The 22,690-nt window shown below is 56.3% G+C and overlaps 1 protein-coding gene across 5 annotated transcripts; it reads right to left on the bottom strand.

Annotated features, from left to right (window-relative positions):
- Window positions 1–911: 911 nt before the first annotated feature.
- Window positions 912–22,658, bottom strand: CTXND2 (cortexin domain containing 2). Of its 5 annotated transcripts, XM_039513152.1 has the most exons (3): window positions 22,522–22,658; window positions 10,587–10,742; window positions 912–1,152 (listed from the first exon to the last, which is right to left on the bottom strand). In XM_039513152.1, exon 3 carries the CDS (start codon window positions 1,096–1,098, stop codon window positions 925–927), a length of 174 nt encoding a protein of 57 aa, XP_039369086.1. In that variant the 5' UTR covers window positions 1,099–1,152; window positions 10,587–10,742; window positions 22,522–22,658; the 3' UTR covers window positions 912–924. The 5 variants fall into 5 exon arrangements, with proteins under 5 accessions (XP_039369086.1, XP_039369089.1, XP_039369084.1 ...); XM_039513155.1 differs by lacking the exon at window positions 10,587–10,742 and having other exon boundaries at window positions 22,522–22,582; XM_039513150.1 differs by lacking the exons at window positions 10,587–10,742; window positions 22,522–22,658 and adding an exon at window positions 9,386–9,561.
- Between the last annotated feature and the right edge of the window lie 32 nt (window positions 22,659–22,690).

Genomic DNA, 22,690 nt, shown 5'->3' with positions numbered 1-22,690 from the left:
TCAGTCTGTTTGGGCCGGTGCGCATGCGCGGGGAGAGCTGAGCGACCCTTGTTGAAGGTGTCGCAGCAGCGGGCTGAGGCTTCTCTTAAAGGGGCAGGGGGAGGCTGGGAGGGGGAAGGTGACTTGCCCGAGGTCACATGGAGAGTCAGTGGCAGAGGTGGGTATGGAACCAGGAGCCTGCCCTCCCCCACTTCCAGAATCCCTGCTGGAGTCATGGGGGCCACTTGGGCACAAGTCTCTGAGCAGTGCATAGCTGGGTGCCACATGCCTCTGCTACATGGGGATAACAGCCTACTACTGCTGCTCCTTCATCTCAAATGGGAGAGGCCTGTGCTGGAGGTCGAGAGCGTTCAGACTTTGGTGAGGATCTTGCCAGGGGTGATTTACACATGCGCAGAGTCACAGGAGAGAAACACCACGTGACCCATGCTAATCGTGCACAGATACCACGGTTATGGGTGTGCAGGAATAACAGAGTGTGCTGGTCTGCAGCTGCTCGCTTGCCCCTTGTAGAGACAGCTGCCTGGCGTAAGCAACCATCTACTCCGTCTTGCTGTTGGGGTCAGCCGGCCCAGATGGCTATTCCTGTCTTCTTCAGTAAGGTGTCACAGGAATCTACTGTTTCAGACAAAGAGAGTCAAGATTCCTAAATTCAGTTTTTGGTTTGGCCACTGGCTCGCTTGACACAAGGGGTTTAGTATATTCACTTACCTCCCAGAGGTTTTATGAAGCTGAGTTCATTGCAATGTGCTTTGAGACCCTCCGATGGAGGGTACCGAGCATTATCATTAGTGTCAGAGTCTGTCAAATGCACAATTTAAACTACGGAATCTTCATTTTCCCTGCAGGGGCAGGGATTACAGGGACGACAAAGGAGTCAAACACATCGAATTGATTAGCAATTTTCCTCCTCTTTATTGCCAGTCAATTGATCTGCTCCTCCTCCCACGTGGAGGTGGGGATGGCGCTGTACGGGTCCACGATAAGCTTGGCGCACCTCACAATCATGGCCATCAGGAAGAAGCACATCAGGATGACAAACCCAATGGCAAACCCCTTGTCCACATCAACGTACGGCTGCACTGTTGGGCTCTCCATAGGGCTCCGCCTTCATGCCCTTCTCTGTCCTCTGAGCTCCCGCACATCCATCACCTGCACGGCAGAGTTTGGGATGGAAATCATTATTGTTGATAATAATTTGTATTGTGATACCACCTTGGGGTTCTAATTAAGTCCCCATAGTGCTATGCGTTGAAGACAACACAATGACAGTCCCTGGCCCAAAGAGCTAAGTATGGAATCAGAAGGGCATATTACCCGCCATGGCAGAAAATCCTGGTGTTTTTAGCTCATAGGCTCATAGACTCTAAGGCCAAAAGGGACCATCATGATCATCTAGTCTGACCCCCGGCGCTTCACAGGCTACGGAACCTCACCGACCCACTCCTGCAATAGGCCCATAAGCTCTGGCTGAGTCACTGAAGTCCTCCAAACTTGAGTTAGAGAATTCAAGTTACAGAGAATCCACCATTTACTCTCGTTCAAACCAGCAAGTGACCCAGGCCCCACACTGCAGAGGAAGACAAAAAAAGTTCCACGGTCTCTGCCAGTCTGATCTGGGGGAAAATTCCTTCCTGACCCCGAATATGGCGATCAATTAGACCCTGAGCATGTGGGCGAGACCCACCAGCCAAGCACCTGGGAACGAATTTTCTGTAGTAACTCAGAGCCTTCCCCCTCCAGTGTCCCATCTCCAGCCGTTGGAGATATTTATATAACAGCCATCATGGATGGGCCATGTGTCATTGTAGGCAATCTCCTCAGATCTCCCCTTCCATAAACTTATCAAGCTCTTTCCATTGCCCATCAACCCCAGCCTGGAGCAAGCACGTTCCACATAAGGCATGTGCCACAGTGCGCACTGCCTTGGTTATGCACCAAGGAGTGCTCCTAAGAGAGGCCTGACTCTCCCACATTCCCCTAGCCACTGAGCTATAAACTCATTCTCACTCTGCCCAATTCATGTTTATTTCTCTCCATCTACAAAGTGGACCAGCTTCAAGAGGAGAGATGGAGAAAGGCCTATCCTGAAAAAAACCTTAGTTCACTGTGTAGGGGGCTCATCTCAGAGGGGAGAGACCTACGCTCATGTCCCTTCTCTGGTGCAGGCTTTGGCCTTCTAACCACTGAGCTATGGAGTGGCAGCTCCTCCTTCTGCTGTGGTTTTGTGGGGGGCCTGATCTGGTAGACATGCTCTACAGTGGCCTTGGAGCATGCCTGTGCTCTGTGCTTCCATTCCCCATCTGTGCGCTGAGGATAATAGCACCTCCCAGGGGGGTTGTGACGATACTGACATTAAAGAGGGTGAGGTGCTGCGATGCATGGAAATACCTTTGGTAAGTGACCTGACGCACCGTGGAGATGATGGTGGATTTCAGTTTATAAAATAACTTGTTTACGTCCTGCTGTCCATTTAGTTCCAGGGGAAAATGACACTGAAAATACCAGGCTGAAATCTTAGCACATGCCCATGCTACGTGTGTGTGTGTGTGTGTGGGGGGGTGTTTCCCACGTGATTTCACTACTGGTGTATTTTCACTGTTTCAGATGTGTAGTCACGTTGCTTAGCGCACTCCTGGAAGCTCAGACGCTACAGTGATGAGCATGATGTAAGAACCTGTACAGAACAGAACTGGTGAAAGGTGCCGGATGGACTGTCTCAGTGACTCTGGAGTTCTGTGTTTATCCAGAGAACATGGACAGCAGCAGGGCAAATCCCTAATTCCTCCTCCCCTGAAGTCTCTCTTCCTATTCTGGAAGGACTACGATCGAGAGGGTTGCTCAGACGCTGGAGCCTGCTCAGTCCTTGTCGTCTTGAGCACCTCACAATGTTTACTATATTTATCCTCAACGACATCAGTGAGCAGTGGGGCTATTAACCACGTTTTGCAGTTGAGTTACAGAGAGACTAAGTGACTGGCCCAAGGTCACGTGGGGGTTCTGTAGCAGGGAAAAGACTTGAACTGAGGTTCCATGAGGCCCCAAACTCTTAGACCCTCACTAACGTTCGTATGTCTGAGGGGAGCAGATACCGCCTGATGGGGTGCCGGTTGTGCAGTGTGGACACCTGTCACTGTGGTGATATACCAAGACCCACCCACCTCATTTTGCGTATGCCACCGAACCTGTGGAGTTAAAATGAGTTGCAATTCCTTGGTGGGCCAGGAGGTGGCACAGAAAGAAACTGAAGTTGTTTGGTAAAGAGCGAAGTCTGACGTGGCTGTTAAAGTGTCACAGAGGAAACCTGTGGAACTGAACCCAGCTCTCCCAAGTCAGCAGCACCCTTACCACTGGACCACCCTCCCTCTCCTTATGCCTCCTCATAACTGCCCCTTGGCCTGCCCGTAATTAGCCATTTTCTTGCGAGCAGCGTGAAATCAGTGGGTCTTGAGAGATCAGAGGCAAGCGAGTGGCTTTATGGATCAGCTCGAGGAGGGTGTTGCCAGCATAGCGGGCAGCGTGGGAGGTGGTGGTGATAAGAGAGCAGTGGGAGAAGCAGATGATTGAGGGATCAAGGTGAGCACAGGCAGGGTTAGTGATGTCCCCATTCAGCCGCCTATTCTTGTTGCTCCCCTGAAATGTATCTGATCCACAGGAGAGGGAGAGACACAGTGGCATGAAGGAAAGAGTTAAAGGAGTGTAAGAGATTAACCATCTCCTATGCTGATGTTTAGATGTATTGGGCCTGATTCTCAGTTACTCCATTCCGCCTTTGGGGCAGGAGCACGTGGGGGGTTGGGTGTTAAGGTGCCTTTAACACACTGAATCATAGACTCACAGGATTGGGCGGGACCTCCAGAGGGCATCTAGTCCGGTCCCCTGCACTCCTGGCAGGAGTAAGAATTATCTGAACCATCCCTGACAGGGGTTTGTCTAACCTGCTCTTAAAAAACCTCCAATTACGGAGATTCCACCACCTCCCTAGGCAATTTATTCCAGTGCTTAACCGCCCTGTTAGGAAGTTTTTCCTAATGTCCAACCTAAACCGCCCTTGCTGCAATTTAAGCCCATTGCTTCTTGTCCTGTCCTCAGGGATTAAGGAAAACAGTTTTTCTCCCTCCTCCTTGTAACAACCTTTTATGTGCTTGAAAACTGTTCTCATGTCCCCTCTCGGTCTTTTCTTCTCCAGACCAAACAAACCAAATTTTTTCAATTTTCCCTCATAGGTCATGTTGTCTAGACCTTTAATTTTTTCTTGCTCGTCTCTGGACTCTCTCCAATTTGTCCACATCTTTCCTGAAATGTGGTGCCCAGAACTGGACACAACCCTCCAGCTGAGGCCTCATCAGCACAGAGTAGAGCGGAAGAATTACTTCTCCTGCTTTGCTTACGACATTCCTGCTAATACATCCCCGAATTGCACTCAACTTATTCTGGGCCCTGCCCAGTCCTGATGTAAGTCAGAGCAGCCCTACAGCTGCTCTAACTTACACTCCACTACCCTGGGAAGCAGAGCTTAGCCACAGTGCGTTGCCACATTTCACTCCCTTCACTGGCGGCAGGGGCAGCTCCAGGCCCCAGCACGCCAAGCGCGTGCTTGGGGCAGCATGCCGCGGGGGGCGCTCTGCCGGTCGCCAGGAGGGCGGCAGGCAGGGTGCCTTTGGCGGCGTGCCTGCGGAGGGTCCACCGGAGCCGTGGGACCGGCGACCGGCAGAGCGCCCCCCGTGGCATGACGCTGTGCTTGGGACGGCGAAATGTCTAGAGCCGCCCCTGACTGGAGGGTAGCGCAGGACCCTTGTGCTGACTCCACACCAGCTGGGGAGGCCCCCTATGTTGGGCAAGGATTCTCAGGGCACTGTTTCCACCCTCTTTTAGGCTTTTTTATGTTGCTAATGCGGCATGTACAGCAGAAAGATTTTGACAGTGGAAATTCTGATGCCCTCAATTGCAGCAGTGCACGGCGTAAAACAGCTACAGTGTTGGAAGAAGATCTGTGATGCCTCTTTGTTTTTTGTCCAAACAGAGACGCCTCAGGCACTTTGGATGGCAAAGATTCGGAATTTCCCTGGTTTTTCGCCCCCTTCTGTTTAGCCGCCTTCATTTCATTGGCTCCCATTAGTAACGCCTAGCGAGGACATGTCAGATGATGGGCGGGACAGTAGGTCACAGGTCAGCTGTGGTTATTATGCGGTATTCAGATCCTCATTGTGATTTCCAATGTCCATGCTGCAGCAGGAGGTGTGTTTCTCTGGTGGTGCCTTTCCACCTCTCCAGCGCCGGTGTAAAGAGTTTGCCCAGTTCCTAATTGTGAGAAAATCAAAATCTTTCTCTTTCCAGCAAAACCAAGAAAAAGAACAGTGAGCTGCAGCTGCTCCTTTGCTAAGGAAATTTGGACTCAGGAGCAGGGTTGGTAAACAGCCTGCCCCTGCCAGCTAAGAAAACAACAGCTCAGCCAGGCTATCAGGGTGCTGACTGATTTGTAACATCAGGGCTGCTTTTGACCTTTGCAACTCATAAGATGCAGATCTTGATTTGAATTACTATAGCAACACAGACACAGTTCCTGTCCCAAAGAGCTCACAGTCTGAGACTAAGGGCAGGCAGGGAAATGAAGGGCCAGATCCTCAAAGGGACTTACATGCCGAACTCCCATTGAAATCAGTGGGAGTCAGGCACTTAAATACCTTTGCGGATCTGGGTTCAAGCGGCTCACCCAAAAGGTCACAGGAGAGGCATAGCTAAGATTAGACACCCCCCCCCTTTTTTTTTCCCCAATGCCAAGGCCAGAGCCTTAGCAATCAGATCTCCCGGGAGTGGTTATGCAGGAGCGGCGCCAGGGTTTTTGGCGCCCTAGGCGCAGGACCGGCTCTACCCATTTCGCCGCCGGTCCCGCAGCTCCGGTGGACCTCCCGCAGGTGTCCCTGCGGAGGGTCCGGTCATCCCGTGGCTCCGGTGGACCTGCCACAGGCATTCCTGCGGAGGGTCCGCTGGTCCCGTGGCTCTGGTGGACCTGCCACAGGCATTCCTGCGGAGGGTCCGCTGGTCCTGGGGCTCCGGTGGACCTGCTGCAGGCGTGCCTGCGGATGCTCCACCGGAGCCGCGGGACCAGCGGACCCTCCACAGGCACACCTGCGGGAGGTCCACCGGAGCCGCCTGCCGCCCTCCCGGCAAAATGCTGCCCCCCCAAATCCTGGTGCCCTAGGTGACTGCCTAGGTCGCCTAAATGGAAGCGCCGGCCCTGTGGTTATGGGGCATCCAGGCCAATTTAGGAGGAGAAAAATGTTTGTCACGAGACAATGAGATAAATGAGGATTTCATTGGAAAGATTTATTTCCAGCGATTCAAAGCCCTATTCGCTCCTAGATGCCTCAGACTGTGAGGACTCATGTCCCTGCCATGCCTAGTGAATTTAATTTCGATCGCTTTGCTCCAGGTTGGTTCATCTTGTTTTCATACTTTAATGCAGTTACATGTGCAGGCTGGGTGGGATTTTCCAAAGCTGTCAGGGTTGGCTGCTCTCTCTGCTCCTAAATAGGGTTGCCAACCCCCCGGACTGGCCTGGAGTCTCCTGGAATCAGCATCGATCTCCCAGTGACTATTGAAAGCAATCCAGGAGATTTGAATAGGATATTTTAAGACCAGGACATTATGTCATGTTGCGGGAAAACATCTGGAATAGCTTCAGTTAGAGTTGGCAACCCTACTCCTAAAGCACCCGACATTGGTCTAAACTCTGCTCCTTCGTCTTTAATGAGAACAGCATTAGGACAATACTGAGGGTATGTCTACACCACAGCGGCACAACTGTAGTGTAGACACTTCTTACATTGCCGAAAGGGGTTTTTCCATTAATGGAGGTAATCCACCTCTCTGAGAGGTAGTAGTCTTCCGTTGACCTAGGTGCATCTACAGTGGGGATTAGTTCAACCTAACTACATTGCACAGGGAAATTTTTCCCAGCCCAGTGATGTACCTAGGTTGACCTAGGTCAGGGATTGGCAACCTTTGGCAAGCGGCTCGCCAGGGTAAGCACCCTGGTGGTCTGGGCCAGTTTGTTTACCTGCCGCTCCAGGCCAATGGGGGCGGCGGGAAGCGGCGGCCAGCACATCCCTCGGCCTGCACCGCTTCCCGCCACCCCTATTGGCCTGGAATGGCAAACTATGGCCCGTGGGAGCCGAGATCGGCCGAACCTGCGGACGCGACAGGTAAACAAGCCGGCCCAGCCCGCCAGGGGGCTTACCCTGGTGAGCTGTGCGCCAAAGCTTGCCGATCCCTAACCCAAGTTTTAGATGTAGACCAGGCCTGAGTGCTTCCAACAACACGGCCTGTAGTTTTTTGAATGCCCTCTAGTGGCAGTTCTCGTTATAGTGCTTCTCAGTACAAGAAATGCCTTGTAGATACTATTATTCAGAATGCCTAGCAGGAAGCTGGATGAATCCGTGGTTGGAGAATGGAAAGTAGAGCATAGCGGAGTGTTAACAGCAAGCTTTAAAGCTGTGTCTTTCCTTATTTAAAAACATCCTAATGCATGACTGCATGCACGCAGCACTCCTGCACAAGGCGCACATGCAAGCAATGGATGGACTTTGCTTTTATGCCTGGCATTTTGTAGCTAAAGATGATTGAGTCTTAATTATAGATTCTTTCTACATCCTTCAATTATTCTTATAACTGGCTTATTAAATCCAAACAAATTCAAATGAGGAATAAGGTGCAAAATTGATTAACCACTGGGACAAACTCCCAAGGGAAGTGGTGGATTCTCCGTCTTTTAATGTTTTCAGATCAAGACTGGGTGCCTTTCGGAAAGAGATTTTTAGCCAAACACAAGTTATTGCTTTCAGTACAGAAGTTCTCTGGCTGTTCTACAAGGGGTCAGACTAGAAGATCTAATGGTTCCTTCTGCCTTTAAAGTCTATTCAGCTTTTATGTAGGTACAAGTGCTCTGCTAGAATACACATATATTATTAGTTTCATATACTTTATTGCCTAATGCATTCATGATGATTGTGCATTTCTGTGATACCAGAGAATGTGATTTAACAAGAACATGGCGTGCGTCATCTCAGTCTGGCAGCAGCTATGCAAATATAAGAGGTTAATTAAAAAAAAAAGCCACTTTCCATACCAGAATGATTTTTAACAATTCGTTACAGAGCTCTCCCTCCACAAAACAGACTGTGAACATTCACCGCACAATCTTAGCTCTCGTCTACACTGGAAAAGGTTTGCTAATGTAGCCAAACTGGTAAAGCTAGAGTAGACCATCAAACTCTCTTAGAGGAGGCAGTTTATAAAGATAAAAGAGTTTGTTTGCTGCTATGTTTTATACTGGTTCCCTAGGGTGACCAGACAGCAAATGTGAAAAATCGGGACAGGGGGTGGGGGAGTAATAGGAGCCTATATAAGAGAAAGACCCCAAAATCGGGACTGTCCCTATAAAATCGGGACATCTGGTCACCCTACAGTTCTCTGAACAAAATAAGCTGAGCTGCCAAAAGTGCTTTTTTGACAGAAAAACTAGGGGTTTTGCCAGTACAGCTGTGTCATTTGGGCTTTGGTTTTTTTCACACTCCTGACAAAGCTCTGTTGGAAAACTTTTAAGTGTAGAGCAGGCCTCGGTAATTTTGGCTGCTGATTAAATGTGTTGCGATGAGGCTTTGTGTATTAATTTGGAGCGGTGCTAAGTGACATGGTTTTAGTTCTGCACTGAACCGCCAGTTCTTTTAGAGATTGTCACACTGTAGGCCCCCAAATTTAGGTTGAATACATAGGTGCTGGAAGTAGGGGTGCAGGGGGTGCCGCAGCACCCCCTGACTTGAAGTGGTTTCCATTATATACAGGGTTTACAGTTTGGTTGAATGGCTCTCAGCAACCCCACTATAAAATTGTTCCAGCACCGCTGGTTGAATAAGAAAAAGAATAGCCCTCATTTTGTTTTAAATTCTATTCTGAACACAGAAGTTCTATTTTCTGTTTATTAAACAATTTGGTGAAAACACACAGTCATCAAAATCTCCTCCTTTAGTGCTGGAAACAGAAATGCAGCAACTTCTGGCTAGCCAGAAAGTGAAACTGACTAGAAACAGAAAGTGAAACTAAGCAGCCTCCTTCCATTGTCCAAATGTGCAAAGAAAGTGTAAACAAACAGCATTGATGGTGAAAAGTCAATAGGATTTTAAAAATTCGTAACCATCCATATGTCATTTGCAAGAGAGATGGGTGAGTATGGGGCTAGACGGCTAGATTACATCACATGCACTATATATCATTTGAGCACAATTATAGACACACAAGAAATAGCATGTAAAGAAATAGAATCCACAGAAAGTTACGCACTGTATTAAGATTTTTCTAAGTGTAATATAACATTGGTGACCATTACCTTCACACATGTCTGGATTTTATTGACCTCTGGACATTCCTTACCTACCCCAAAGGATCTTTCAACAGCTCCCATCCTCTGCCCCTTGGTGCGACGCTTTCATTACCCTAGGCAGTCTGGCTGGGGCTGTGACTCGCTTGCTCTCCCTGACTCCTTGCTGTGTTTGCTGCTACAGAAGCTTCATAAATACTTCAGAAATGTGACAGCATCGAGTTTCAGGCACTCCCAGTAATGAGAGCAAAATGATCCCTCACAGATGAAATTATAGCCCAGGTCATCAAGAAAATATTTCCACAATTGTCTTTCAATAGCGTGATGAAACCTGTGCTGAGCACAGAACGCATGGCTCAGCGGGAGAGGCAGCCTTTCGAACCAGATTCTCACTAGCCAATCCGTGTCTTAACAGATTGGTCAGTAAGAGGTTCTATCATATTATATTCCCCACCAAGGACCTGACCCTTCGTTCTAAACACAGCCATGTTTACTTCCACTGTGCCTGGGAATAACTGTTTGCTGGGTTGGGCTTTAAGGCCTGGATCCTGGGAAGTGCTGAGAGCCCTCCACTCCCACTGATCTCAACAGGAGCTGAAGGTGCTCACTGCCTTGCAGGATCGGGCCCGGGGGGGGTGTCAGAATTATTGCACCACTTGCTCAGTTGAATTGAAGGTGGTTTAGCACAAGGCCTACACGTCACTTAAGTCTCACTTAGGCCATCGAAACAAGACTTAAGTGGTACCTGAGTCCTGGGTTTGCCTTTCGCATGGGGCATATTTCACCCTTAGGCCTTAATCATGCAGCCACTTACGTACGTGCTACATTTTAAGTTAGCAATCTCAGATGGGCTAGTCGCCCTGGTGCAAGCCCGTGCCGCCGTGCCTTGACTATTGTTGTTACCCGTGCATTAGAGAAAAAATATTTTAAAACAATTACTCGCATATTTACTCTCATCTAATTCAGAACCGATAAAAGGAGATACTTTTTTCACACCTGTGATTAGACTGTGGAACTCATTGCCACAGGAAGTCATTGGGGCTAAAACCTTCGATTCAACAAGGGATTGGACATTTATATGGATAACAAGAACAGCCAGAGTTAGAATTTATGCTGACATACATTTTGGAGGAGATATTACACTTTATGCTTCATGGCTTAAGAATGTGGTTTACTGAAAACTATGTTAAAATTACAAGCTATCACTAACTCAAAAGGGGTTTCCTGGGTTTGGTGATATGCTAAGATGGTCTGTAGAGAAGCGGGAGATCAGAGTCTGTCTGCAGCCAGGTAGCTTCCTTAGAGTAAGACGGGTCGAGTTGTCGCTCTTGGTTTTTCGGGTCCTTGTGTGTTATCATTCTGAAATCTAAGATGTAAAGAATATTACGTTGCAACCTTCCAGCAAGAGTTCTTCTGTGTGTGTTTCTTTAACTTCTGTGTGCATATGCCATGAGAATAACAAAGACAATCTCTAGCCAGTGCCACTAGGGATTAGGACATTTCTTGCACCTTTCCCTGAAGCAGCTGGTTCTGGCCACTGTCAGAGACAGGATACTGGGCTAGATGAGTCTGGAGTCAGATCTAGTCTGGTGACTCTAGTATATAGTGTTTCCTTTCCCCCTTTGCCATGCGGTAACTTTATCAAAGTGGAGGAAGTCTGAGCAAGTTACAGAGTGAAAAAAAAAAGCGGGGGTGGGAAGAGTGTGGGGAAAACCCTAGACATCCATCATTCTGTGGCACAGTGTAGCTGAAAAGGAAAAAGGTGGTGGGGGAAACAAAAATTCCCAATTTTGAACCCTTTTTGAAAACTGAAGTGAAATTTGCCATCAAAAATGCCCTTTTCCAGTGAAAAAAATTTCATTTTTGACTAAATCCATTTTTCAACATGTGGTGTGTGGGTTTTTTTGTTTTTTTTTGTCAAAACATGTTGACCATTTCTAGTTTATCGTGGGGGGGGGGGGGTGGAATGAGGACGTGGTGCTTATAAGAATAAGAAAGGCAGCTGGAGTGACAAAAGCTAGGATGAAAATGACAAGGCAGCCTCATGCTCCAGGCCATAATTTGATCTCCAGCTGAGCTGCCAGGAAGAAATGCCCTTCATTCCACACACCCCAGTCATGGGACATAATTTTTAAAGTTCTGCACCATGGAAAAGGCAGATTTAGCACCACCTTTGGAACAGGCTCCCATGAGCCTCCTCTTTCCTGATCCAGATGCAAAAAGGATTTAGGGGCCGAACGCTGAGAAGCACCTTTGTTGAGAGCGCTGAGACCCGTCCCAGAGAGGATCAGAACCCTTGCGAGATCAAACGCTATCTAGCCAAGGCCATTTTTATCACATCCTTTTGGGAGAATTCTCCAGTGTAATCCAGAGTCAAGCCAGGTCCCCAATGAGGGAATCCGATTATATGAACTCTGCTAGATAAGCGGATTACGTAAACCTTACCAGATAAGCAGAAGCAAAGGTCATTTTATCCACAGGGACAAACACCCTCTTGAGTGGCAGGGAAATTGTCACTTGCTTCTCAGAAGCATTCAGAGCATGGGCAAGGCCAGCTCCAGGGGAGCTGAGCTCACTGTTCATTGTGCTGGCATGGACGGAACAAGAACAACACCCCAGCCGTCTCTGCTCTGACTTGCCGTGTTTCATCGAGCGCCATTCAGAGAGCAGAGAAAAGCGGCAGCAAGAAAATCTCAGGATTATTCGGAAGCACTTGGAGGCCCCACCCAAGATCAGAGCTCCATTGTGTCATGGTGAGAGGCGAGACAGGGCCTGCCCCAAAGAGCTTACAGCCTGAATGGACAAAGGAAGGGAGGGGAACCAGAAGTGCCTTGCTTAAAGTCACACACCAGAGCTGGGATTAGAATCCAGGCCTCCCAAACTGGTCCTCTAACCACTGGACCACAGCACAGCAGATTAAACAGCCACATCTGATGCTGGCACCCTATGTAGGAATTGCCACATCAGATCAGACCAATTGCCCACCTCAGCCTGGGTCCAACCTCCAACAATGGCCAGTACCGGCTGCTTCATAGGAAGGTGCAAGAATTCTCCTATAAGGACAATTACTGGGCCTAATCCAGCACCCATTGATGTCCATGTAAAGACTCCCATTGACCTGAATGGGAACTGGATCTGGCCCAGAGAGACTGAGCCCTAAATATCTTGGTCCCGGTCCTGCATCCCTTGAAGTCAGCGGGGGTTTTGGCATGGACTTTATGGGAGCAGGGCTGACTCCATGATGCAGAGAGGTAAGGACACCACACCAGAACAGATGATAGGTCCATCTGATCCGATGACACGACAATACCCAATGTTTTGGAGGAAGGCAAACGAAACCGGAATGAGGCACCTGACCAACTGGGCAAGTCTTTACTTTGGTGAGAGGGATATTTTCATGGCTATGACTGGAAATCAGCATGGGCCGGCTTGTCACCTTGAGAGTGTCTAGAAAGGACCCACTGTGCCTGGATCTCCCCTCTTTTCTGGGGAAGGGAGGTTAGCCACCTGCAAGGCACTCCCCCACTGTTCCTGGATCCCACACAGCCTCTGCACATGGGAAGTGTTGGAGGGAAGGTGGAGACAAGGTGGAGGGGGAGATATACTGCCAGGCTACTGGCAGTGTATCTGTGAAACATTACCTCCCCCACCCCCGGATGAGGTACTAGGGCATTGGTGTATGCAGGAAGCCTTGAAGCCATGCTGTCTGTGAGCTGGAAAGATCATAAGCCCTGGAGCTGATTCACTGTATAGACAGGTCTGGCCTTCTGGGATTTGCAGGTTTGTGTGTCTGAATGCATCTGGCCAGGTGCGTGTGTTTTTGCACATCACTGCAAAGAACCGTGTTTGCCGCAAGTGTCACATCCCTCTTGCACTTGCCTTCTTTTGCGTCTCAAAGATTTTAATCTTCCTGGGGAGGTGACCACCTGCTTAAGGACTTTTCAGGCTCAGGCCAGAGGGCCGAGCACTTTGCAGGGTTGAGGCCCTAGCCGGTACAGTGCTTTGGGAGTGCAGAAGACTGCAGAAGTGGAAGGTTAATTTTTTGTGTGGAGTTCAAAATAAACTCACACACAAAAGCCCAGGGGGAGCCGGTTTCCTCTCCTCCCCCTGCCCAGGCTCACATAATTTATGTTAATGATTTATAGGGAGCTTATTGCCAAGGCAGCTAAGGGTTTATTTACAAAATTAAAAACACCCCTTCATCACAGAAGATCTCCCCACTCCACCCCCCCCATGCTGCTTCACTCAAAAGCATCATTGCTGCAGCTGCCACCAGCAATATTGGCGGCCTCGCTGTCAGGGGAAAAACCTGACAGGAGAATGAAGACAAATCCGTCCGAACCTAAATCAAAGAAATGTGCCTGGGCTGGGCAGACAACAAACTCAGGTGCCAGCAGCCTCGCCAGGGGCTGAGAGTTCCCATGCTGGAGCCCTCCACTGAGAGCAGCCTGCTACCACTGCTGGGGTGGGTGCAAAGGTTGTCACATGAATCCTTGCCTGGGATAGCCCAGTCCCTAGTTGGGGGGTGGGTGGGTGTGTGTGTGTGTGTGTGTGTGTGCACTGAGCCTCACATTGTAGGAAGAGAGGAGGGGAAGCGCATGAAGGGGGGGAAGGAAGGGCTCAGCCCCAGGTGGGGGGGAAGCACATGATGGGGGGGAAGGGCTCAGCCCCAGGTGTGGGGGAAGCACATGATGGGGAAGGGCTCATCCCCAGGTGTGGGAGAAGCACATGATGGGGGGAAGGAAGGGCTCATCCCCGGGTGTGGGAGAAGCACACGATGGGGGGGAAGGCTCATCCCCGGGTGTGGGGAAGCACACGATGGGGGGAAGGGCTCAGCCCAGGGTGTGGGAGAAGCACACAATGGGGGGGAGGGCTCAGCCCCAGGTGTGGGAGAAGCACACGATGGGGGGAAGGGCTCATCCCCAGGTGTGGGAGAAGCACACGATGGGGGGGAAGGGCTCATCCCCGGGTCTGGGGAAGCACACAATGGGGGGGGAGGGCTCAGCCCCAGGTGTGGGAGAAGCACACGATGGGGGGAAGGGCTCATCCCCAGGTGTGGGAGAAGCACACGATGGGGGGAAGGGCTCATCCCCAGGTGTGGGAGAAGCACACGATGGGGGGAAGGGCTCATCCCCAGGTGTGGGAAGCACACGATGGGGAAGGGCTCATCCCCAGGTGTGGGGGAAGCACACGATGGAGGGGAGGGCTCAGCCCCAGGTGTGGGAGAAGCACACGATGGGGGGAAGGGCTCATCCCCAGGTGTGGGAGAAGCACACGATGGGGAAGGGCTCATCCCGGGTGTGGGGAAGCACACAATGGGGAAGGGCTCAGCCCAGGGTGTGGGAGAAGCACACGATGGGAGGAAGGGCTCATCCCCAGGTGTGGGGAAGCACACGATGGGGGGGGGAGGGCTCATCCCCAGGTGGGGGGGAGAAGCACCCGATGGGGGGGAGGGCTCAGACCCAGGTGGGGGGGAAGCACACGATGGGGGGAAGGGATCAGCCCCAGGTGGGGGGGAAGCACACGATGGGGAGGGCTCATCCCCAGGTGTGGGAGAAGCACACGATGGGGGGGGGAAGGGCTCATCCCCAGGTGTGGGAGAAGCACACGATGGGGGGAAGGGCTCATCCCCGGGTGTGGGGAAGCACACAATGGGGGGGGAGGGCTCAGCCCCGGGTGTGGGAGAAGCACACGATGGGGGGGGAGGGCTCAGCCCCAGGTGTGGGAGAAGCAACCGATGGGGGGGAGGGCTCAGCCCCAGGTGTGGGAGAAGCACACGATGTGGGGGAGGGCTCAGCCCCAGGTGGGGGGGAACCACACGATGGGGGGGGAGGACTCAGCCCCAGGTGTGGGAGAAGCACACGATGGGGGGAAGGGCTCATCCCCGGGTCTGGGGAAGCACACAATGCGGGGGAGGGCTCAGCCCCAGGTGTGGGAGAAGCACACGAGGGGGGGAAGGGCTCATCCCCAGGTGTGGGGAAGCACACGATGGGGAGGGCTCAGCCCAGGGTGGGAGAAGCACATGATGGGAGGAAGGGCTCATCCCAGGTGTGGGAAGCACACAATGGGGAGGGCTCAGCCCCAGGTGGGAGAAGCACACGATGGGGAAGGGCTCATCCCCTGGTGTGGGAGAAGCACACGATGGGGGGAAGGGCTCATCCCCAGGTGTGGGGAAGCACACGATGGGGGGGGAGGGCTCAGCCCCAGGTGTGGGAGAAGCACACGATGGGGGGAAGGGCTCATCCCCAGGTGTGGGGAAGCACACGATGGGGGGGGGAAGGGCTCATCCCCAGGTGTGGGGGAAGCACACAATGGGGGGGAGGGCTCAGCCCCAGGTGTGGGAGAAGCACACGATGGGGGGAAGGGCTCATCCCCAGGTGTGGGAGAAGCACACGATGGGGGGGAAGGGCTCATCCCTGGGTCTGGGGAAGCACACAATGGGGGGGAGGGCTCAGCCCCAGGTGTGGGAGAAGCACACAATGGGGGGGAGGGCTCATCCCCAGGTGTGGGAGAAGCACACGATGGGGGGGAAGAGCTCATCCCCGGGTGTGGGGAAGCACACGATGGGGGGAAGGGCTCAGCCCCAGGTGTGGGGAAGCACACGATGGGGGGGGAGGGCTCATCCTCAGGTGTGGGAGAAGCACACGATGGGGGGGAAGGGCTCAGCCCCAGGTGTGGGAGAAGCACACGATGGGGGGGGAGGGCTCATCCCCAGGTGTGGGAGAAGCACACGATGTGGGGGAAGGGCTCATCCCCAGGTGTGGGAGAAGCACATGATGGGGAAGGGCTCATCCCGGGTGTGGGAAGCACACAATGGGGAGGGCTCAGCCCGTGTGGGAGAAGCACACGATGGGGGGAGGGCTCAGCCCCAGGTGTGGGAGAAGCACACTATGTGGGGAGGGCTCAGCCCCAGGTGTGGGAGAAGCACATGATGGGGAGGGCTCAGCCCCAGGTGTGGGAGAAGCACACAATGGGGAAGGCTCAGCCCCAGGTGTGGGAGAAGCACACGATGTGGGGAGGGCTCAGCCCCAGGTGGGGAACCACACGATGGGGAGGGCTCAGCCCCAGGTGTGGGAGAAGCACACGATGGGGGGGGAGGGCTCAGCCCCAGGTAGGGGGGAAGCACACGATGGGGGGGGAGGGCTCAGCCCCAGGCGTGGGGGAAGCACACGATGGGGAGGGCTCAGGCCCAGGTGGGGAAGCACACGATGGGGAGGGCTCAGCCCCAGGTGTGGGAGAAGCACACGATGGAGGAGGGCTCAGCCCCAGGTGTGGGAGAAGCACACGATGGGGAGGGCTCAGCCCCAGGTGGGGAAGCACACGAGGGGAGGGCTCAGCCCCAGGTGGGGAAGCACACGATGGGGAGGGCTCAGCCCCAGGTGGGGAAGCACACGGGAGGGCTCAGCCCCAGGTGTGGGAGAAGCACACGATGGGGAGGGCTCAGCCCCAGGTGTGGGAGAAGCACACGATGGGGAGGGCTCAGCCCCAGGTGTGGGAGAAGCACACAATGGGGAGGGCTCAACCCCAGGGGTGGGAGACGCACACGATGTGGGGAGGGCTCAGCCCCAGGCGTGGGGAAGCACACGATGGGGGGGTGGGCTAAGGCCCAGGTGGTGGGGAAGCCCACGATGGGGGGGGAGGGCTCAGCCCCAGGTGGGGGAGAAGCACACGATGGAGGAGGGCTCAGCCCCAGGTGGGAGAAGCACACGATGGGGAGGGCTCAGCCCCAGGTGGGGAAGCACACGAGGGGAGGGCTCAGCCCCAGGTGGGGAAGCACACGATAGGGGAGGGCTCAGCCCCAGGTGGGGAAGCACACGAGGGAGGGCTCAGCCCCAGGTGTGGGAGAAGCACACGATGGAGGGGAGGGCTCAGCCCCAGGTGTGGGAGAAGCACACGATGGGGAGGGCTCAGCCCCAGGTGTGGAGAAGCACACAATGGGGAGGGCTCAGCCCCAGGTGTGGGAGAAGCACACGATGTGGGGAGGGCTCAGCCCGGGTGTGGGGAAGCACACGATGGGGAGGGCTCAGCCCCAGGTGGGGAAGCACACGAGGGAGGGCTCATCCCCAGGTGTGGGAGAAGCACACGATGGGGAGGGCTCAGCCCCAGGTGGGGAAGCACATGATGGGGAAGGGCTCAGCCCCAGGTGTGGGAGAAGCACATGATGGGGAAGGAAGGGCTCATCCCCGGGTGTGGGAGAAGCACACGATGGGGGGGAAGGCTCATCCCCGGGTGTGGGAAGCACACGATGGGGAAGGGCACATCCCCAGGTCTGGGGGAAGCACACAATGGGGGGGAGGGCTCAGCCCCAGGTGTGGGAGAAGCACACGATGGGGGGAAGGGCTCATCCCCAGGTGTGGGAGAAAACGATGGGGAAGGGCTCATCCCCGGGTCTGGGGAAGCACACAATGCGGGGGAGGGCTCAGCCCCAGGTGTGGGAGAAGCACACGATGGGGAAGGGCTCATCCCCAGGTGTGGGAAGCACACGATGGGGAAGGGCTCATCCCCAGGTGTGGGGAAGCACACAATGGGGAGGGCTCAGCCCCAGGTGGGTGAAGCACACTATGGGGGGGAGGGCTCATCCCCAGGTGTGGGAGAAGCACACGATGGGGGGGAAGGGCTCATCCCCGGGTCTGGGGAAGCCCACAATGGGGGGGAGGGCTCAGCCCCAGGTGTGGGCGAAGCACACGATGGGGGGTAGGGCTCATCCCCAGGTGTGGGAGAAGCACACGATGGGGAAGGGCTCATCCCGGGTGTGGGGAAGCACACGATGGGGGGAAGGGCTCAGCCCAGGGTGTGGGAGAAGCACACGATGGGAGGAAGGGCTCATCCCCAGGTGTGGGAAGCACACGATGGGGAGGGCTCATCCCCAGGTGTGGGAGAAGCACACGATGGGGAAGGGCTCAGCCCCAGGTGTGGGAGAAGCACACGAGGGGTGGGGGAAGGGCTCAGCCCCAGGTGTGGGAGAAGCACACGATATGGGGGAAGGGCTCATTCCCAGGTGTGGGAGAAGCACACGATGGGGGGGAGGGCTCAGCCCCAGGTGGGGGGGAAGCACACGATGGGGAAGGGCTCAGCCCCAGGTGGTGGGGAAGCACACGATGGGGAGGCTCAACCCCAGGTGGGGAAGCACACGATGGGGAGGGCTCAACCCCAGGTGGGGAAGCACACGATGGGGAGGGCTCAGCCCCAGGTGGGGAAGCACACGATGGGGAGGGCTCAACCCCAGGTGGGGAAGCACACGATGGGGAAGGCTCAGCCCCGGTGGGGAAGCACACGATGGGGAAGGGCCCAGCCCCAGGTGGGGAAGCACACGATGGGGAGGGCTCAGCCCCAGGTGGGGAAGCACACGATGGGGAGGGCTCAGCCCCAGGTGGGGGAAGCACACGATGGGGAAGGGCTCAGCCCAGGTGGGGAAGCACACGATGGGGAAGGGCCCAGCCCCAGGTGGGAAGCACACGATGGGGAGGGCTCAGCCCCAGGTGGGGAAGCACACGATGGGGAGGGCTCAGCCCCAGGTGGGGAAGCACACGATGGGGAGGGCTCAACCCCAGGTGGGGAAGCACATGGTGGGGAGGGCTCAGCCCGGGTGTGGGGAAGCACACGATGGGGAGGGCTCATCCCCAGGTGGGGAGGCACACGATGTGGGGAGGGCTCAGCCCCGGGTGGGGAGGCACACGATGGGGGGGAGGGCTCAGCCCGGGTGTGGGAAGCACACGATGGGGAAGGGCTCATCCCCAGGTGTGGGAAGCACACGATGGGGAGGGCTCAACCCCAGGTGTGGGGAAGCACACGATGGAGGAGGGCTCAGCCCCAGGTGTGGGAGAAGCACACGATGGGGGGGAGGGCTCAGCCCCGCATGTGGGGGAAGCACACGATGGGGGGGGAGGGCTCAACCCCAGGTGTGGGAGAAGCACACGATGGGGGGAAGGGCTCAGCCCCAGGTGTGGGAGAAGCACACGATGGGGGGGAAGGGCTCATCCCCGGGTCTGGGGAAGCGCACAATGGGGGGGAGGGCTCAGCCCCAGGTGTGGGAGAAGCACACGATGGGGGGAAGGGCTCATCCCCAGGTGTGGGGAAGCACACGATGGGGGGGGAGGGCTCATCCCCGGGTGTGGGGAAGCACACGATGGGGGGGAGGGCTCAGCCCAGGGTGTGGGAGAAGCACACGATGGGAGGAAGGGCTCATCCCCAGGTGTGGGGAAGCACACAATGGGGGGGAGGGCTCAGCCCCAGGTGTGGGAGAAGCACACGATGGGGGGAAGGGCTCAGCCCCAGGTGTGGGAGAAGCACCCGCTGGGGGGGCAGGGCTCAGCCCCCGGTGTGGGAGAAGCACACGCTGTGGGGGAAGGGCTCATTCCCAGGTGTGGGAGAAGCACACGCGGGGGGGGAGGGCTCAGCCCCAGGTGGGGGGGAAGCACACGATGGGGAAGGGCTCAGCCCCAGGTGGGGAAGCACACGATGGGGAGGGCTCAACCCCAGGTGGGGAAGCACACGATGGGGAGGGCCTCAACCCCAGGTGGGGAAGCACACGATGGGGAGGGCCTCAGCCCCAGGTGGGGAAGCACACGATGGGGAGGGCCCAACCCCAGGTGGGGAAGCACACGATGGGGAAGGGCTCAGCCCCGGTGGGGAAGCACACGATGGGGAAGGGCTCAGCCCCAGGTGGGGAAGCACACGATGGGGAGGGCTCAGCCCCAGGTGGGGAAGCACACGATGGGGAGGGCTCAGCCCCAGGTGGGGAAGCACACGATGGGGAAGGGCTCAGCCCCAGGTGGGGAAGCACACGATGGGGAAGGGCTCAGCCCCAGGTGGGGAAGCACACGATGGGGAGGGCTCAGCCCCAGGTGGGGAAGCACACGATGGGGAAGGGCTCAGCCCCAGGTGGGAAGCACACGATGGGGAAGGGCTCAGCCCCAGGTGGGGAAGCACACGATGGGGAGGGCTCAGCCCCAGGTGGGGAAGCACACGATGGGGAGGGCTCAGCCCCAGGTGGGGAAGCACACGATGGGGAGGGCTCAACCCCAGGTGGGGAAGCACATGATGGGGGGGGAGGGCTCAGCCCCGGGTGTGGGGGAAGCACACGATGGGGAGGGCTCATCCCCAGGTGGGGAAGCACACGATGGGGAGGGCTCAGCCCCAGGTGGGGAAGCACACGATGGGGAAGGGCTCAGCCCCAGGTGGGGAAGCACACGATGGGGAAGGGCTCAGCCCCAGGTGGGGAAGCACACGATGGGGAGGGCTCAGCCCCAGGTGGGGAAGCACACGATGGAGGAGGGCTCCGCCCCGCGTGTGGGAGAAGCACACGATGGGGGGGAGGGCTCAGCCCCGCATGTGGGGGAAGCACACGATGGGGGGGGAGGGCTCATCCCCAGGTGTGGGGAAGCACACGATGGGGGGGGAGGGCTCAACCCCAGGTGTGGGGGAAGCACACGATGGAGGGGAGGGCTCAGCCCCAGGTGTGGGAGAAGCACACGATGGGGGGGAGGGCTCAGCCCCCCATGTGGGGGAAGCACACGATGGGGAGGGCTCACCCCCAGGTGGGGGGGAAGCACACGATGGTGGGGAGGGCTCAGCCCCAGGTGTGGGAGAAGCACACGATGGGGGGGAAGGGCTCATCCCCGGGTCTGGGGAAGCACACAATGGGGGGGAGGGCTCAGCCCCAGGTGTGGGAGAAGCACACGATGGGGGGAAGGGCTCATCCCCAGGTGTGGGAGAAGCACACGATGGGGGGGAAGGGCTCATCCCCGGGTGTGGGGAAGCACACGATGGGGGGAAGGGCTCAGCCCAGGGTGTGGGAGAAGCACACGATGGGGGGAAGGGCTCATCCCCAGGTGTGGGGAAGCACACGATGGGGGGGGGGAGGGCTCATCCCCAGGTGTGGGAGAAGCACACGATGGGGGGGAAGGGCTCAGCCCCAGGTGTGGGAGAAGCACACGAGGGGTGGGGGAAGGGCTCAGCCCCAGGTGTGGGAGAAGCACACGATGTGGGGAAGGGCTCATCCCCAGGTGTGGGAGAAGCACCCAATGGGGGGGAGGGCTCAGCCCCAGGTGGGGAAGCACACAATGGGGAGGGGAGGGCTCAGCCCCAGGTGTGGGGGAAGCACACGATGGGGGGGAGGGCTCAACCCCAGGTGGGGGGGAAGCACACGATGGGGGGAAGGGCTCAACCCCAGGTGGGGGGGAAGCACACGATGGGGAGGGCTCAGCCCCAGGGGGGGGGGAAGCACACGATGGGGGGGAGGGCTCAACCCCAGGTGGGGAAGCACACGATGGGGAAGGGCTCAGCCCCGGGTGTGGGGGAAGCACACGATGGGGAAGGGCTCAGCCCCAGGTGGGGAAGCACACGATGGGGAGGGCTCAGCCCCAGGTGGCGGGGAAGCACACGATGGGGAGGGCCCAGCCCCAGGTGGGGAAGCACACGATGGGGAAGGGCTCAGCCCCAGGTGGGGAAGCACACGATGGGGAGGGCTCAGCCCCAGGTGGGGAAGCACACGATGGGGAGGGCTCAGCCCCAGGTGGGGAAGCACACGATGGGGAGGGCTCAGCCCCAGGTGGGGAAGCACACGATGGGGAGGGCTCAACCCCAGGTGGGGAAGCACATGATGGGGAGGGCTCAGCCCGGGTGTGGGGAAGCACACGATGGGGGGGAGGGCTCATCCCCAGGTGGGGGGGGAGGCACACGATGTGGGGGAGGGCTCAGCCCCGGGTGGGGGGGAAGCACACGATGGGGGGGAGGGCTCAGCCCCGGGTGTGGGGGAAGCACACGATGGGGGGGAGGGCTCAGCCCCGGGGGTGGGGGAAGCACACGATGGAGGGGAGGGCTCAGCCCCAGGTGTGGGAGAAGCACACGATGGGGGGGAGGGCTCAGCCCCGCATGTGGGGGAAGCACACGATGGGGGGGGAGGGCTCAACCCCAGGTGTGGGAGAAGCACACGATGGGGGGGAGGGCTCAGCCCCAGGTGGGGGGGAAGCACACGATGGGGGGGAGGGCTCAGCCCCACGTGGGGGGGAAGCACATGGTCCACAGTTGCGGGGAGGGTGACGAGCTCAGCCCCGGGTAGAAGGGGGGGGGCTCAGCCAGGCTCCTGGCCCTTTAAACCCCGCCTTACGCCATCCCAGTGACGTCACCCAACTACACACACTCACAACAAACTCGCCCTTTAAATCTTTCCCAGCAGAACGGCCTCCTCTTTGGCCACGCCCCTCGCTGACCACGCCCCCGTATGCGGGAGGGGTGGGGGCGGAGCGTGCGGAGACAGCCTACCCGATGCTCCAGATGGTCCCGCCCCTTTCCCCTCCCTGCCCAATGGGGACG

The sequence above is a fragment of the Mauremys reevesii genome, linkage group 24, assembly GCF_016161935.1.
Source record: "Mauremys reevesii isolate NIE-2019 linkage group 24, ASM1616193v1, whole genome shotgun sequence".
NCBI lineage: Eukaryota > Metazoa > Chordata > Testudines > Geoemydidae > Mauremys > Mauremys reevesii.
The sequence above is the reverse complement of the archived record's forward strand: the minus strand, read 5'-3'. Positions and strand labels throughout refer to the sequence as shown.

What these genes read in the sequence shown, in the direction of transcription:
- CTXND2 (XM_039513152.1), bottom strand. Translation starts at nt 1,098, where the DNA reads ATGGAGAGCCCAACAGTGCAGCCGTACGTTGATGTGGACAAGGGGTTT.